The sequence below is a fragment of the Oryctolagus cuniculus genome, chromosome 11 (genome assembly GCF_051225735.1).
Source record: "Oryctolagus cuniculus isolate XC-2025 breed Fujian yellow rabbit chromosome 11, ASM5122573v1, whole genome shotgun sequence".
NCBI lineage: Eukaryota > Metazoa > Chordata > Mammalia > Lagomorpha > Leporidae > Oryctolagus > Oryctolagus cuniculus.
Genome location: NC_142877.1, coordinates 113280740 through 113295169, shown reverse-complemented (window position 1 = coordinate 113295169; position 14430 = coordinate 113280740). Strand labels below are relative to the sequence as shown.

Below are 14430 nucleotides of genomic sequence, written 5' to 3'. Positions count from 1 at the left end.
TATGGAAACAGCAAGGACACATTCTTCTTTTTTTCTTTTTTTAAGATTTTATTTATTTATTTATTTGAGAGGCAGAGTTACAGAGAGAGGGGGAGAGGCAGAGAGGTCTTCCATCCACTGGTTCACTCCTCAAATGGTCACAATGGCCAGAGCTGAGCCAATCCGAAGCCAGGAGCTTCTTCCAGGTCTCCCACGTGGGTGCAGGGGTCCAGGCATGTGGGCCATCTTCCGCTGCTTTCCCAGGCCACAGCAGAGAGCTGGATCTGAAGAGGAGCATCCAGGACATGAACCAGTGCCCATATGGGATGCCGGCACTGCAGGCGGAGCCTTCACCCACAGCATTGGCTCCCAAGGACACATTCTTGGGAAGGAGACTAAACACTGTCACGATGCCCTCTCGCGCTTTCCTGTGCTAGAATCTTCCCAGCCATGACACAAAAACAGTTGTGCAGTCGGGGGTGGGGGGCATGGAGAGTGTTTCCATGTGCACTGGTGATGAAGGAAGCAGCAGGAGGAGCGGGTGCCAAGCGTGTGATGCAGGCCCTCCGCCTGTCAGCCTCGCGCACTCACACGCCTCAGGGTCGCTGTTTCTGATGATCCTCCGCTCTCCTGATGTCTCTGAAGTCACCTTGACCTGAGCCATTTTACTCCGAGGTATCATTAGCCAGGATCCAGCAAACCTGGAAGCAACATTGGCCTGCTTCCCCAAGGCTGGCGTCTGGAAACCGTGGGCCTCTTCCAAGGGCTGAAGCAGCAGGCAGGAGCAGTTTCCCTCCAAATGGACATTTCTGGCTTAAAACTTTTCAAGTAAAGGAGTGAGATTGACACATAGGAAATAGCTAAAGATAACATGTGTCTTGGAAGTTGGCATCCTATGAAAATTCCAAAAGGTTATTATTATTTTTTTTTTTTGACAGGCAGAGTTAGACAGTGAGAGAGAGACAGAGAGAAAGGTCTTCCTTTCCGTTGGTTCACCTCCCAAATGGCCGCTACAGCTGGCTGCTGCGCCGATCCAAAGCCAAGAGCCAGGTGCTTCCTCCTGGTCTTCCATGGGGTGCAGGGCCCAGGCACTTGGGCCATCCTCCACTGCCCTCCCAGGCCACAGCAGAGAGCTGGCCTGGAAGAGGAGCAACTGGCACAGAATCCACTGCCCCGACTGAGACTAGAATCTGGGGTGCTGGCGCCACAGGCAGAGGATTAGCCTAGTGAGCCGCGGCGCTGGCCATTATTTTATTTTTAAAGATTGACTTACCTATTTGAAAATCAGAGTTAGAGAGAAAGAGAGATCTTCACCTGCTGGTTCTCTCCCCAGATAGCTGCAATGGCCAGGGACGGGCAGGCCGAGGCCAGGAGCTCCTTCTGGGTCTCCCAGGATGGTGACAGAGGCCCATGCACTTGGGCCATCTTCCGCTGCTCTCCCAGGCACATCAGCAGGGAGCTGGATTAGAGCGGAGCAGCTGGGACTCAGCCAGCACCCATTCGGGATGCAGGCATTGCAGGCAGTGGCTTTACCCACTGTGCCACACACCGGCCTCCAGCAGATTACTCTTTTGAGGAATAATTACTATATGCACACAATAATATTTGGAAACAAGACTAGTAATTGGGCCGTTAAAGAGCTGACGTCATCCTGATTCAAACTGTCTGTGGAAGGTGAAAATCGTGTCTCTCACTACGACTGGCTCTCAGAGCCTCTGGCCCCGCTTCACACCAGCTGCTGGTGCTAGAGCTGGGAAGGAGCAGAGACTGCCATCTGTAATGATGGAGGCCTGGGATCACTTACTTGTCGTGTTGGGTCTCTTTCCGTTTCTTTCTCGCTCCGTGGCCCAGGTTAGGGGGCGCATGGAGTAGGGGTGCAGCCACCTCTTCAGGAAATGCGTGATACAGGTCTTTTCTATCTTTTCTGTAATTGCACATTGCGGGTTGCCACAGCGTACCTACTATTGAATGCAAGTTGAAATTTCTGTCATATTTTGGGTCTCCCTTTAGTTCCTGGCTTTCCCTACCCAACTGCAGCCACCACGGCGGCCGCTTTCAGAGGAGCCCATCTGAGGGGCAGAGGGCGGACGGTGTACGGTGCAGTCCGAGCGGTACCTCCAACAGCCATCCCCGCCTACCCAGGGTAAGCGTTTGATTCCAAAATCAGTATGTTTCTAACATAAGCGGTTGAGCATACCGTGGCCCTCTCATAACTTCTGGGATGTTGCCGTGCCACATCAGAGATCATTCAAAGAATACTTTTTTTTTTTTTTTTTTAACAAATTAGCGGATTTAGATGGCAAGAACCAAAATATGTCATCATCAGAATGTAACAAGATGTCAATTTACAAAACCTCATTTTGGCCACCTTAAGCCCTCATGGAAGTGGCTTAAGACAGTGGCCAGAGCGTCTTGTGTTTCCTAGCGGTGTGTTGGCATGAGTTCACGCAGCAGCGCACGAATGTGGATTAACACGACTTTAGAGAACCAAAAAAGGAGCTTGGGATTGTAGTGCGAGAGTGCATCTGCTGTGCTCACCCGCCTCACCACCTTGCGCTGGGGCTGAGGCTGTCACGGGCGCCCTCCCCTTAGGTTCACTGCCCGGGTGGTGAGCAGCAGAGCTAGCTACCCACAATGGATTTGCTTTCTTTGTAGGAAATGGATTACAAGAGGTTAATTCAAAGATGAACCAAGTCCAATTGACTCAAGGGAGACAGGGAGACATAGGAAGAATTAAACTGCAGTTGGCTTCTGAATGCTGGTGATAACTGCCGGAGCTGAGCACCCTTCCCCGCTGACTTTGGTGCGGAAGGTGTCTCATGCAGTGGAATGATTCCATAGCAACAAATAAATCCTCGTACCAAATGGGGAGGAGGAGTGAGGGCGGCAGACTTCGTGATGAGTTGTGTCCCAGTGTTAGCAGCCTGCAGTGTATATTATATTTTATAAAGAGTGGACTTTTACAAGTCAGTTGTACCAAGGACTTTCTCTCTACAGAGATGTGACATTTCTCCTCTTCATCTTTTCTCTGCCTGTGACAGGTTTTTTTCTGTACTCTACCCGAGGAATCCACAGCAGCAGAGAAGCCTATTAGCTGCCACTTAGTTAAAATACAAAGGGAGCGAGCCTCCTCTGTATGTCCTTCTCTGTCAGCAAAATTGGCTACCCTTGAGGTGCACTAACCTAACTTTCACTCATTCATAGACCAAATGGACATACCCTTAGGAGCCCTCCATTCCACAGAATTAAAGCATTTTTATTAGACAAGGCAAGTATGCATGTTGAAGTGGGCAGGCTCCAAGAAAAACTGGAAGGGGACTGCTTCAGAAATTAGCTTTTGTTTGCAGTTTATAGATGTTTCAATCCCATGCATTCCATCATCTCCATCTTCTGCCATCACTTACTTTTAATTTTATCCTTTTTTCTCTCAACCTGACCTTTGACCTTCAACCTCTGACATCTCTTTTTAAAGAAGGGAATAAAGATGTATTGTTTCATCAACAAATACTCAAGGGAAGCATGAAAGTGAACCTTTGGGAAGCTCTAAACACTAGGAAAATTGGTCATGAAGTGTCTTCCATGTAATTCCAGAGCGTTTACTGCCATGTTTGCAGGAGAAACTGCTCACCAAAACATGGGACTTCCCTGTTGTGTGACCTTCCTGAGTTACTTGACAAAGTGGCTGGATTCACTCCTGTTCAGTGTAGGTCATTTCAGTGTGTGGCCCAACTTGAGAGCCCTTTCTCTACCAAGTCTGTGTCAGGTATATGTTAGCTCAAAGATGTTTTATCTTTATGTCTAACCACATCGATTTCTATGCATTACATTGAACACTAATTCCCATGTTTTCTTTTTTATTAACTAAACCACCTGTTTACGTGGAAGATGGCAAGGAATAAGTCCAGTATTTTTATGGGGAATGGCCTAGAATTGCTTTTCAGCTTAGTGAACTAATTCCATCATTAATCACTGCGTACTAGATTCCGTGTGGCATTTGATACAGGGAATATTGAATTCTTCTAGAATGTAAGTAAATATTCCCAGTAAGTGACTCAGCTTAAGGTAAAATACAGTCATGTTTTTAATGCCAGCACTTCCCTATAGAAGGAGTGGTTTTTAATCTTTGCCTATATCCCTTTACTGAAATCACTGAAGACTAATTAACCTCTACTGGGCCTCAGTGCTGTCCATTTTATCAGCCTCCTCATTGTGAACAAGTCTCTTTTTTCTGAAATGCAATTGAGAGATGACTTTCTAATGTCAGACTTGAAGTACAGTTGGAGATTCTGAAAGTGAGTGAAACTTAGCTAAATGGACATCACTGATGATTTGACTTGCCTGTTGAGTAATACAAAGGCACGGCGATGTGCAGTGTGGGGCATTGCAAAGTGTGGCCCTCCCCTCTTGTAACTACAACGGAAGTCATTGGAAATGGAAATTAGAAACATCTTGGCTACCTGTAAGAAGCAAGTTATCATATTCAAGGTAAAAATATGACTTAATGACCTTACTTGCCAGCTTGTTATTGTAACGGAGAAGGTCTAGTGATGAAAATTTCCATCTTGTTAAGTTGAATAAACAATAAATGGATCATCTGATTTAAAATACCCAAATCTCTACAGCTGTTCCACGTCTTTTGGGTCCCAAAATAATGTTTTTGGGGTAATTCTATACATATGCACAAAAGTACTTGACAAGGTTGAGAATTCATATTTTAAGAATAATAGTATAATATTTCTCAGGATTGAGAGAGGCAGACATGCATTGTTTACTTGATACAAATTTATTACAGGAAATTAAACCCCTTGTTTCTAACCAGCTACCTTCTTGGTTTTATTCTTTTAAATAAGACAGGAGAATCCTTTGACATGCCCAGAACTTTAGCTATCCATTGTATTTTTCAGAATTCCATGTATGACTCTTATGGTCAAAAAAGAGCCCTTAAAATCTTCCAGTTACTCCTTCCCACTCTGGATTATATTGTTACTATCTGGGATCCCCACTGCACCTTTCAATTCTTGGACCTTGGACCAATCACCTTAACCTTTAGCTCATTATCTCTGCTTGTGAAAGCAATGCATTGTGGGTATTTTTGGTTGTGTTTTTTTTTTTAATTACATTTCTCTGTTTACTTTGGTCAGAATTGATTGACTTGTTTTTCTGAGGTGTTGCATTGGTTCTTAAAATGCTGAATAATAATACTTTGCATGCTTGTGTGATCAGCCAAATCTTATCGCATGTCTAATGTGCAGGGTAAAAAGCAGGTGATGTATGGATATCAGGGAAAAATTTACGTATCGCTGTGAAACCGAAGACAAAATGCTAAACATCATTTTGAAGCACACTTTGCTTATTGATACTGATGGAGTTCCTTGGGTTCACTTTTTTTTTCACATATAAACCCCTTTCCACCCCAGCCCCTACAACCCGCCTTTGTAAGCTCTTTAAAGAAAAACTTCCTCCTGAGCAAGCCCCTTGAAAAACTACTCGGAACACGAGATGCTGATGCTTCCAGCCCGGCAGGTCTCGGACAGCCGATTCCAGGCCCTTCGGGGAGTGCTCACTGCTGCCTCACTTGTCCTTTAACGGCCAGATGGCCAGGCTGCTCGGCCCAGTCTGCCCCCCTCGGCCCGCCTCACGTGCCCTGGCGCCGCGTGCTGTGTGCGTGCACTCACGCCTCCCTCGCCGACGCGCTGCGGCCCGGGCCCCGGCCACGTATTCATACATCACCTGCCTGTGTAGAGCGCATGTGCATGCTGCCGTCCTCAATAACCGGAATGTGTTTCTGTTCTTTTGTTTTTTTGTTTTTGTTTTTGTGTGGATTTTCTGCAGTGTGGTTTACCAGGACGGATTTTACGGTGCTGACCTCTATGTAAGTACACACACCGGGGCCTTCTCGACCCCACCCCCGACAAGCCAGCCTTTTTTTTTCTGTTTCTTTGGTTTGGTTTGGTTGTTTTGTTTTGGTTTGTTTTTAATATGTTATTTAATTTTTTTCCTTGTGGATATATATATATATACATTTATATATTTAAGAATGCAAGCATGCTTCTCTGCCACTGCGCTTGCCCCTGGGTGCAGAAACCAAGCCTCTGGTCTCCTGATCATCGCTAGGGCCCGGCTACTGGACATATTCTTTTCCCTTCCCTCTGCCCACAGATGTCTGTGGTCCACTAATTTACCTGAGATGATCAGCAGGTTTAAAGTCTTTTATTGCTGTCCTACCATTTGCATATGTGAATAACAGGACTAGCTGAGTCGTGTAAAAGCTCTTTCCCTTTTCTACCTGTCTTCTCATTTCACATCCCTCTGTAGACCACTAGAGCTGCGGTTTGTGCAGGTGTCAGTAAGCACTCTGAATTGTGTGTTTTCCTGTTTACCTGCTTTGAGAGAACGTGAACTGTGAGACTGAAATGAAGAAGAGGTAGAGATGCCAGTGAAGAGTTTCAGTAATGAGAGGGGCCAGGTACTCAGTGCCAGAGGCACAGCCACTGGGCACCCTTCCTGAAAAGGGTTGGCAGAGGAATGACAGGCATAGAAAGCAGCCCAGACTTCTCTTCGAAGAGTCCTGTCCTCCTTGCCATGTTAACGTGCAGTTCATTATTTAAAGTAGCTGTAACTGAAGTTCTATGACTGACTTGTCACATATTACTTAACATATAGATGATGTGGTCTTCCATCCACTGGGTCATTCCCCAACTGGCCACAAGAGCCTGTTCTGGACCAGGCTGAAGCCAAGAGCCTGGAACTCCATTCAGGTCTCCCCTGTGGGTGCAGGGGCCCAAGCACTTGGGCCGTTTGCTGCTGCTTTCCCGAGCACATTAGCAAAGAGCTGGATCAGAAGCAGAACAGCTCAGACCCAAACTGGCACTCTGATATGGGATGCAGGCATCCCAAGTGGTGGCTTAACCCCCTGGACCGCAGCATCAGCCCCCAGAGTCTTTGATGTTGAAGTCTTCTATGAGAACCTTTCTGAAGGCAAGCTTGACCTAGTTACCCACGTGATTGAGAAAGGAATTTATTAGGAAAATTTGTCAGCTGAGATTATTCTGAGGGGATAGGTTGAAATTACCTAGAAATATTTTTTCTACCCTGATCTCCCAGAATCGGTAAGAGTACCTCCTTAGTGACTGTTTCCACTGTCTGCCAGATTCTCTAGCAGACCACAAAAATCACTGTACTTATTAAGAATACACTTAGAGACTTGTGTATGGCAGAAAGTAGAGATAAGATGGTAGATACAGTCCCCCAAAGTACAGGTGACTACGGAACCACACAATTCAGAGCAGGCCTTCAGCGTGGGCCTAATATAATGCTACTTGGTCCAGCCCTCCAGCTTAACAGATGTCTTTCAGATTATGATTTACCCAGAATCATATAAATTACTCGTATAGCCAAGCATAAAACCCAACTAATCCATGTTACATTACCTCTCTGTACTTTAGCTGAAATCCTCCTCTTTTCCTCTGAAGGGCTTCAAGAAGTAACAACGTATTTTTCTCTTCCCCACGTTCCCAGTGAAACTTGAGGACGGGGGGAGTCCATCCCATTCTGCACCGAATCAGCCATTTCTAAATGCACACGGTCACATGTGGACGGGCATGGGCTTCTCCATGTACATTGGTCTCCATGTTCATGAAACTCATCTTTCTGTTATTTAAGTTATTTTCTTGAAATCTGGGCTATTAGAGCAGGCTTTTCCTTTTCAATTATTTCGTAAATCAAGGTTTTTTTTAAAAGTATGGCCTGTTCTATCTCGTTCAGAATTGCCTACTTCCACCTTGTCAACCAACCAAATATTTGTTTATGGTTCCCTCATTTCCTTACTTTATAAACTAAGATTTATTGAGAGGAGATTTTTCTGAACCTATTGGGAAAACACTCCTGATTTTCCGTGTCTGCTCCCTGGATCCCGTCACCAAGCTGAGCGGAAGCAGTCTCTGGTCTGGCCGAGATGGTTTTTACCAGCACGCCCTTGGCGAAAGTAGTCGATTGTAATGTTAGCATCATTGCTGGGTTCCTAAGCAGAGGGACTTGGGAGAGAAGGTTGATTGCTACTGCAGAAGTAACGTCTGAAACCCCTAAAGAAAACTAAGTGTGCGTTATGCCCAATAGAAGAGCCCAATAGAATCCCAGCTTTGCAAATGCATATTCCGTGTGTGAGGGAGTGAGGGCTGCTTCTTCAGAACACTGTCGCTTGCCCTGAGTTTGTCTGCCTCCCTCTGCATGCCCCACCCCTGGAGGTCTCTCCGTGCGCCTCGTCCTCGGTCCCTCAGGAAGGCAGGTTAGAGCGGAGCGTTCAGCTGCTCTAAGGAGTGCATGCAACCAGAGCCCGAGAGAAGACATTAGGGAAACTCGGCCTGCTCTGAATAAGGAGATTTCTTCTTGTTTGGTTTTGTTTTTAATCCCTTTCTCTGTTGTGTCGTAGTCAGGGAGCCCTGCTAGCATCTTCTTCCTTTCTGTCTCTTTCAGGCACATTTCTCTCCGGAGCACTGCTCCCTCACAGTCGTGCCCATGGTGTGGAAAGAGACCTAGATGATAGGGCTGGGAGGATCTGTCCCCCGGCCCCTGCTTTTTTGGCCAGTAGAAAAGGCACAGTTCACCCCGATTTGCCTTGTAAGAGGGTAACAAACTGTCCCAGTGCTCCCCTGTGAAAAGCATGCTTGCATCCAAAGGAAAGAAAAGGCTGGTGCGCCCTCAGCGGGCATTTTGTATGATTGTTTTCCCTCCACAGCTGTGTTTTTGAACTGCTCTTCCTGTGTTCTGTTATAGAATAGTCTTACAGGAACCAATCATTAGCGCTAAAATACCTCAGGTAGGAGTGCCAGTGTGACCTGCCAACCAATCAGATTGTGGATTGCAGTGAAAACATTGAATTATACTAACCATTCCAGCTCCACGTTAGAGATGGGAACAGAGGCTTTTTTGGACAATCGAGACTTGTGAGCGTGTGATCTAAGCCCTGCCACCTCAGCAGCGCACAGTCACATCCCACACGTGCCAGCCCTCCCCAGAGCCAGCGCCCGTCCCACCGCCACGGCCTTGCGCCAGCGTGTCACATGCACCGTCCCATCACTGCCACCTCTTCTCATTTGACCATCACAGTTGCCCCTGCTGTGGAAACTGTTCTTTATACTGGAGAGCTTAGCAGTTGGGGACGTTTTCTTAATGTCGTGAAAGAAGTGAAAATGGGGGAGAAGTAGGACTGTCCAGAGAGAACCCGGGTAAACCCCACGTCAGGCTCCAGGTGCAGCCCAGTAGGAGCTAGACGGCGCTGCTGCGGATGCTGGACCTGTTGGGACTCAGAGGCCGAGCAGGCCATTTCCTCTGAGGAGGCGTGAGGCACTGGGATAGGCCCGCACGCATAAGGAGGTTGCTGATGGCTGGGCGCTGGGAGAAAGGAAGCAGTCAGTGGCCTTTCACAGGCCCTTTGGTTAGTTTAGTTTGGGGGCTACCCAGCGAGCTCAGCACTGAGCTGATTTGGGGAGATGTGCAGGAGTAAAGAGTTTGAGAGGTCCGACTCGTTAAAGATCGGCCCTCGTCTCTCACAGAGAACTCAGTGGAAGGTATCACGCTGAGCATGGCAATATCATCCCTGACCTCAACTTCATTTTCTTTCAAAGTTTTATTTATTCACTTGAAAGTCAGAGTGAGGCAGAGAGAGAGGTCTTCATCCACTGGTTCACTCTCCAATTGACCACAGTGGTTGGAACTGTGCTATTCAGAAGCCAGGAGCTTCTTTCCAAGTCTCCCACACAGGTGCAGGGGCCCAAGGACTTGGGCTATCTTCTGCTGCTTTCCCAGGCCATAGAGAGCTGGATGGGAAGTGGAGCAACCAGGACTTGAACTGGAGCCCATATGAGATGCCGGCACTGAAGGCGGCAGCTTTACCTACTACGCCACAGTGCTGCCCACCCCCCCAATTTTAAATAATAAAATAAAATTTACTTTTCTTTCAAAATTCTTCATAACTACTTTTCAAGGTAGATGAGTCTCGATCTAAAGCAGCAGCAGTGTTACCATATTAATGTTCTTGTGTTCCAGTTTGTGTTATCTCTGTTTAATCAGAGGTGCCACATTACCACATAAGAGCTCTGTCATGGCTCTGGAGCAGTGGTTCTCAGTTGGTGTGAGGAGGCCTGAGGGAGAAGAGGGAGCTAGGACCACCTGGGGACAATAAAGTGGTTCCCAGCGGCCCAGCATCAACCCCACGCTGGTCGGAGCAGCTCTCTGCTCTGCTGTAGGGATTTCCAGCATCACCCCCGCCAGCCCCGCCCCCACCGCACTCTGCTGATGTATACACTACCTGTAGGTAACAGCTCTCATTCTGTCTGCTGGTCACAGTGGTACACACTTTCCTCCTCAGTGTCACACAGTGTCATTGTCTTCCAGGTAGAAAGACGGTGTCTTGACATCACATGCTCACCAAAGTCCTGTTTTAATGTAAACCTGAAACAGAAGGAGTGATTTTGAAGGCTAGTTTAACATCAGGACAGGCAGGTCTCCCGGTGTGGAAGGTGAAGGTCAGAGCGGTGGGGATGGTGTTGGGGACTCCTCTGTTTTGGTCTAGTTTAAAACACAGCTCTGTGTTTTTTCCATAAATCATGGTCCATGTGGGGACACGATGAAGTTATAATTAGCTGGAAAATTGATTCAGAGCAGAGTGGAGAGCTCCGGAAGGAGCTGACACTGAGCTGTGGAAAACCGAGACCTTAACAACCTCAAAAGTCGTTCCAGAAAAGGCTCTGAAAGGCAATAGCATTTAAAAAAAAAAAAAAAAAAAAAAAAAAAAAAAAAAAAAAAGCTGGAAGTTGAAGTCAGAGATATGTTACAGATACAGGAAAAAAAACTGTTTCCATCCAGGAGGCAGCTCCAGGTGTTGACAGGTGAGCACAGGAGTGCTACACAGGACTGAATTGTGTTCTCAGGGTCCAGCAGGTGAGCAGAGGTGTGATGCGGGCTTCGGGCTGTGTCAGTGGGAAACAGCAGGAGTCACACAGAACAAACGAGAGAGGAACCGGAAAGTGTTGTAACGGGGCGTGTGTGTATTTGAATCAGGCTTAGCCATGCCAAATTTGTCCAGCTCTGAGAGTCCCCAAAAGCTGTCTGTGTGTGCCCTGCTACATTAGGGTGTGCTGTGGCCATGCTAATCCCCATTTTTGTTTTATTTCAAATCACACACAGATAGAATCTGCAAACTGCTTCAGATCAAACAGGTCTGATTGTGTGTAAACACATACGTTCTTTTTCATTTTTATTATTAATGGTTGCTTCAGTTTTGCATCAGTGCATGGTTAAAAGCAATACACATCAGCTACTTCATGACTTCATATCTCCAAATGAATTATTTCTCCTCTTTTTTTGTTTGTTTGTTTGTGCAGTCAGCTGAAGAAATGTTAACATCTCACTCTAAATCTCTCAGTGGAGTCTCTGTTCCCTTCTCTGATATAACAGATGGGTTACTGCTTGTTATAATTATTAACATCGTGGTGTGGGCCAGGGCTAGGGTGGGCAAGATCGACTCTTTCTTTGGGCTGGGGCGGGGCCAGCGTTAGGGTCTGGAATGTTAACTCCGAGTGGTGACTGACTGTTTCCGTAATCCCAGGTCGTGTGGCTGCACGCTCTAGTAATTGAGGCTGTGTACTTCACCGAGCTTGTGGTAGAGCCTAGGGCGAACCGCTGTCCCAAGAGAATGCTGGGATAGATAGAGTTAGCCAATCCGAGTCTGAACGTGGTGATTTTGCTGGTTGTTTTAGCTCCAGATGTTGGCATGCTTAGTTTTTAATGTGATTAATAAATGTGGCGCCATGCCCCCTCCCCACGCCTGAGTCCCCTCCCCTCTCTCCTTCCCACCTTTGTTCTTTTGGAAAAACTTAAAAAACAGTAATGAAAACCTTGGTGTTTCAAACTGCACTTTGTTCTCATGTTCTTCAAAAACCTTAAGTTTGGCTAGTAGAACTGGGAGTTGAGAAAACAGTTTCTTGGCCTGGATCTGGACAAACTCCAAAATCCAGAATGGAAATAAGTGTGTCTCAATTTTCTTCGTCCTACATTTTGAGATACATTTTATTGAATAAGCGGTATAAGCAGCAGCAGAAATACTTTGGAGTTAAGAATATATATATCTAAGAGGAGTAAAACCCTGGTATGCAACTTGATTGCTTTAACTTGGTGAGCTACCTGTCCGTCCCAAACAGCCCTCTTCTCTGTGATGGCCTGGCCTTGGTGCCATTCATGTAAAGCAATTAGGAGAGCAGTCACGTTGAAATACCTGCCTTCTAAAAAACTACTAATGTGGTTCCTCTTTAATGCTGACACCCTCTCCAGCCTTTTTTATCAGTAAGACGTTTGCATCCCTGTCCTTGAACTTGAGAGGCAGAGAGCATCCTCACGCTGCAGAGTTGGGTATAAAAGAAGGAAACCACTGCACCGGGCGCCTCTCCCGTCCTCCCCGCAGGCCACTCCAGGCAGTGCAGCCCTGCTCCTGAGCCCCTGCGGTCCCCAAGGCTTCTGGAGGCAAGAGCAGCGAGGGGAGAGGCGTCTGCCAGGCACCCCTCTTTCTAGAATTAGCGGACTGCGGCTCAAAGCCAGGGTCTGACAGGATGCTCAGGATGAGTCTAACCTTTGTCTGCCCGCTCCGGGGTCCCCAGTGCTGTCGCACCTCCGTCCGTCCCGGGAATCGCTGCCTCTGCCTTCCTGCTGTGCGGGCCGGTGACGCAGCCCGCTAGGCAAATCTGAACCAGCGTCCAACTGCTTTTATTACCTGCTGAAGTTCTCAAAGATTATTTCTGTATTTGAAGGAACACCAAGAAGACAAACCACAGACTACTGAATTACTGCCAGAACGCTCCCTGGGGCTGGCCTGCGGCTGCTGCTCCCCTACTCTCCTAGTGAGCCAAGAGGCCTTCTCTAGGTACCCGAGGACCTGAGCCATCGGAGGTCACCTCCGCATAGGTCCGCAGGGGCTCTGCTGCTTCATTTCTGCTTTAGAAGCTGTAAAAAGGGAAAATACTTTAGTTAGTGAGGCTAACTAAAGGCTCTGCCAAAAACAGAAGGCAAATAGATACTATGAAAAAGCTATGCAAGGATTTTTTAAAATTTTGCACCAGAGTCAACTTACCTTTTAATTCCATTTTCCACCAGCTCTTTGAAGGCCGGCAGATAGAGCTGGTGGGGGCCCCGGGGAGCTCGCTTCCAGCTGCCCCGAGGGTAGCCCCTGCCCAGCCCCATCTGAGCCTTGCCTGGCCAGCGTCCGGTGATACTCGTTAGAATCCGCTTGTTTCTGTGAGTGTCTGTGGAAGAATTTGTAACCACACAGAAGCTGAGTTTTCAGAGCACTTACTCGAAGAACAGAGACGCCGGGAGCCAAGCCGGGATGTCTAACGCACCTGAAGCTGCCCCTGATGCCTCAGGCGGCACAGTTTAAGCAGCAAGAATAAATTTGCCTTCCAGTGCGGTTCCTCCAGTTAGAGAAAGCAGAAGTTACACAAGAACAAGGAAGCAGCTGCTTTCTTGTATGATTTACAGGTCTTTCCAAAATAAGATTCACCAGAAATAGAAAGAAGCTGCTGTGTATCAGATAGCCATGAACAAGGCTCCCATTAAAAAGCACTCGCCTTCAATCCCAAGAAGTGATACAGGAGTTTGTAGGTTTATGTAAGTTGAAATTTTCAAGGAATAGAAAATTTCAGAAGTTCATGAGAAATGGACATACTTAATCTATAGAAATAAAATGAGAGCATTTCAGACATTTCATGGACAAATGGAATTCTAAGATAATTTTCTTTTGGTGCAAAACAACTTTGAAATCCACGCGTAGCTGAGCTTTTCCAGGATCCCCCGCATGCGCTGTATTGTGCACCACTTGACTGGCACCCGCATGGACCAATTCAACAGCGTCCTCCCTGCTAGCTAAAGGGCAGTAGTAGGGCTTCACATCTGGTTAGTGTTAGGTGCCTGGCGTAAATTCTAGAAGGGGAAAAGGAAGTGGGGCTTTGCCACTTTTCAGCACTGCTCGTCTCCCGTGGCCCTGCTGCTGGAACACTTTGTGAAGAGAGCCGTGTGATTCAGCCCGACCCGACAGCCTCTGGGAGATGCGCTTGGTCGGGGTGGTGTCGCGCTCAGACAGTAAGCACCGTGGGCAGAGGGCCCTAGCGGCTGCTCTGAGGCCGTGAGACTCTCGCCTCTCAGGGAAGGAGAGTCAGTGCAGTCAGAGGCTGGGTGTGGCCCCTGATCTGCCAGCCCAGCCCAGGTGGAAGTGCAGGTCGTGTCGGCAGACTTTGTCCACAGAGGGCCAAGGTTAATAGTTTAGTTTTGTAGGCCATGTGGTCTATGTCACAGCTACTTTCAAAGACAGGTGCAAGCTGCCTTGACTCACAGGCCAAAGTTTGCCGACCCCTGCTCTGTGGTGTACCTTCCTAAATGTTGCCTCATCATCGTAGCCTCTTGACA

At 47.4% G+C, this 14430-nt stretch overlaps 1 protein-coding gene and 1 long non-coding RNA gene across 54 annotated transcripts in view; one reads left to right on the top strand and one right to left on the bottom strand.

Annotated features, from left to right (window-relative positions):
• RBFOX2 (RNA binding fox-1 homolog 2) overlaps positions 1 to 14430 on the top strand; it is a 320553-nt gene that overhangs the window by 298307 nt on the left and 7816 nt on the right. For 14 of the 50 annotated variants that reach the window (XM_089308923.1, XM_089308921.1, XM_070052860.2 and 11 more), the window contains 3 exons: positions 1980 to 2122; positions 5812 to 5851; positions 11164 to 11195. In XM_089308923.1, coding sequence (XP_089165049.1) covers positions 1980 to 2122; positions 5812 to 5851; positions 11164 to 11195 — 215 coding nt within the window. Of the gene's footprint in view, positions 1 to 1979; positions 2123 to 3593; positions 3743 to 5811; positions 5852 to 8751; positions 8795 to 11163; positions 11196 to 14430 lie in introns of all 50 variants that reach the window. The other 36 variants (XM_051846014.3, XM_089308924.1, XM_051846008.3 and 33 more) reach the window with 7 other exon arrangements.
• LOC138844428 (uncharacterized) lies at positions 28 to 13504 on the bottom strand. 4 transcript variants are annotated; one of them, XR_016217018.1, is made up of 4 exons: positions 13368 to 13486; positions 13100 to 13271; positions 10286 to 10428; positions 28 to 799 (listed from the first exon to the last, which is right to left on the bottom strand). It is a non-coding gene; the product is annotated as an uncharacterized LOC138844428 (long non-coding RNA). The 4 variants fall into 4 exon arrangements; XR_011380270.2 differs by having other exon boundaries at positions 28 to 263; XR_016217019.1 differs by lacking the exon at positions 28 to 799 and adding an exon at positions 9590 to 9794.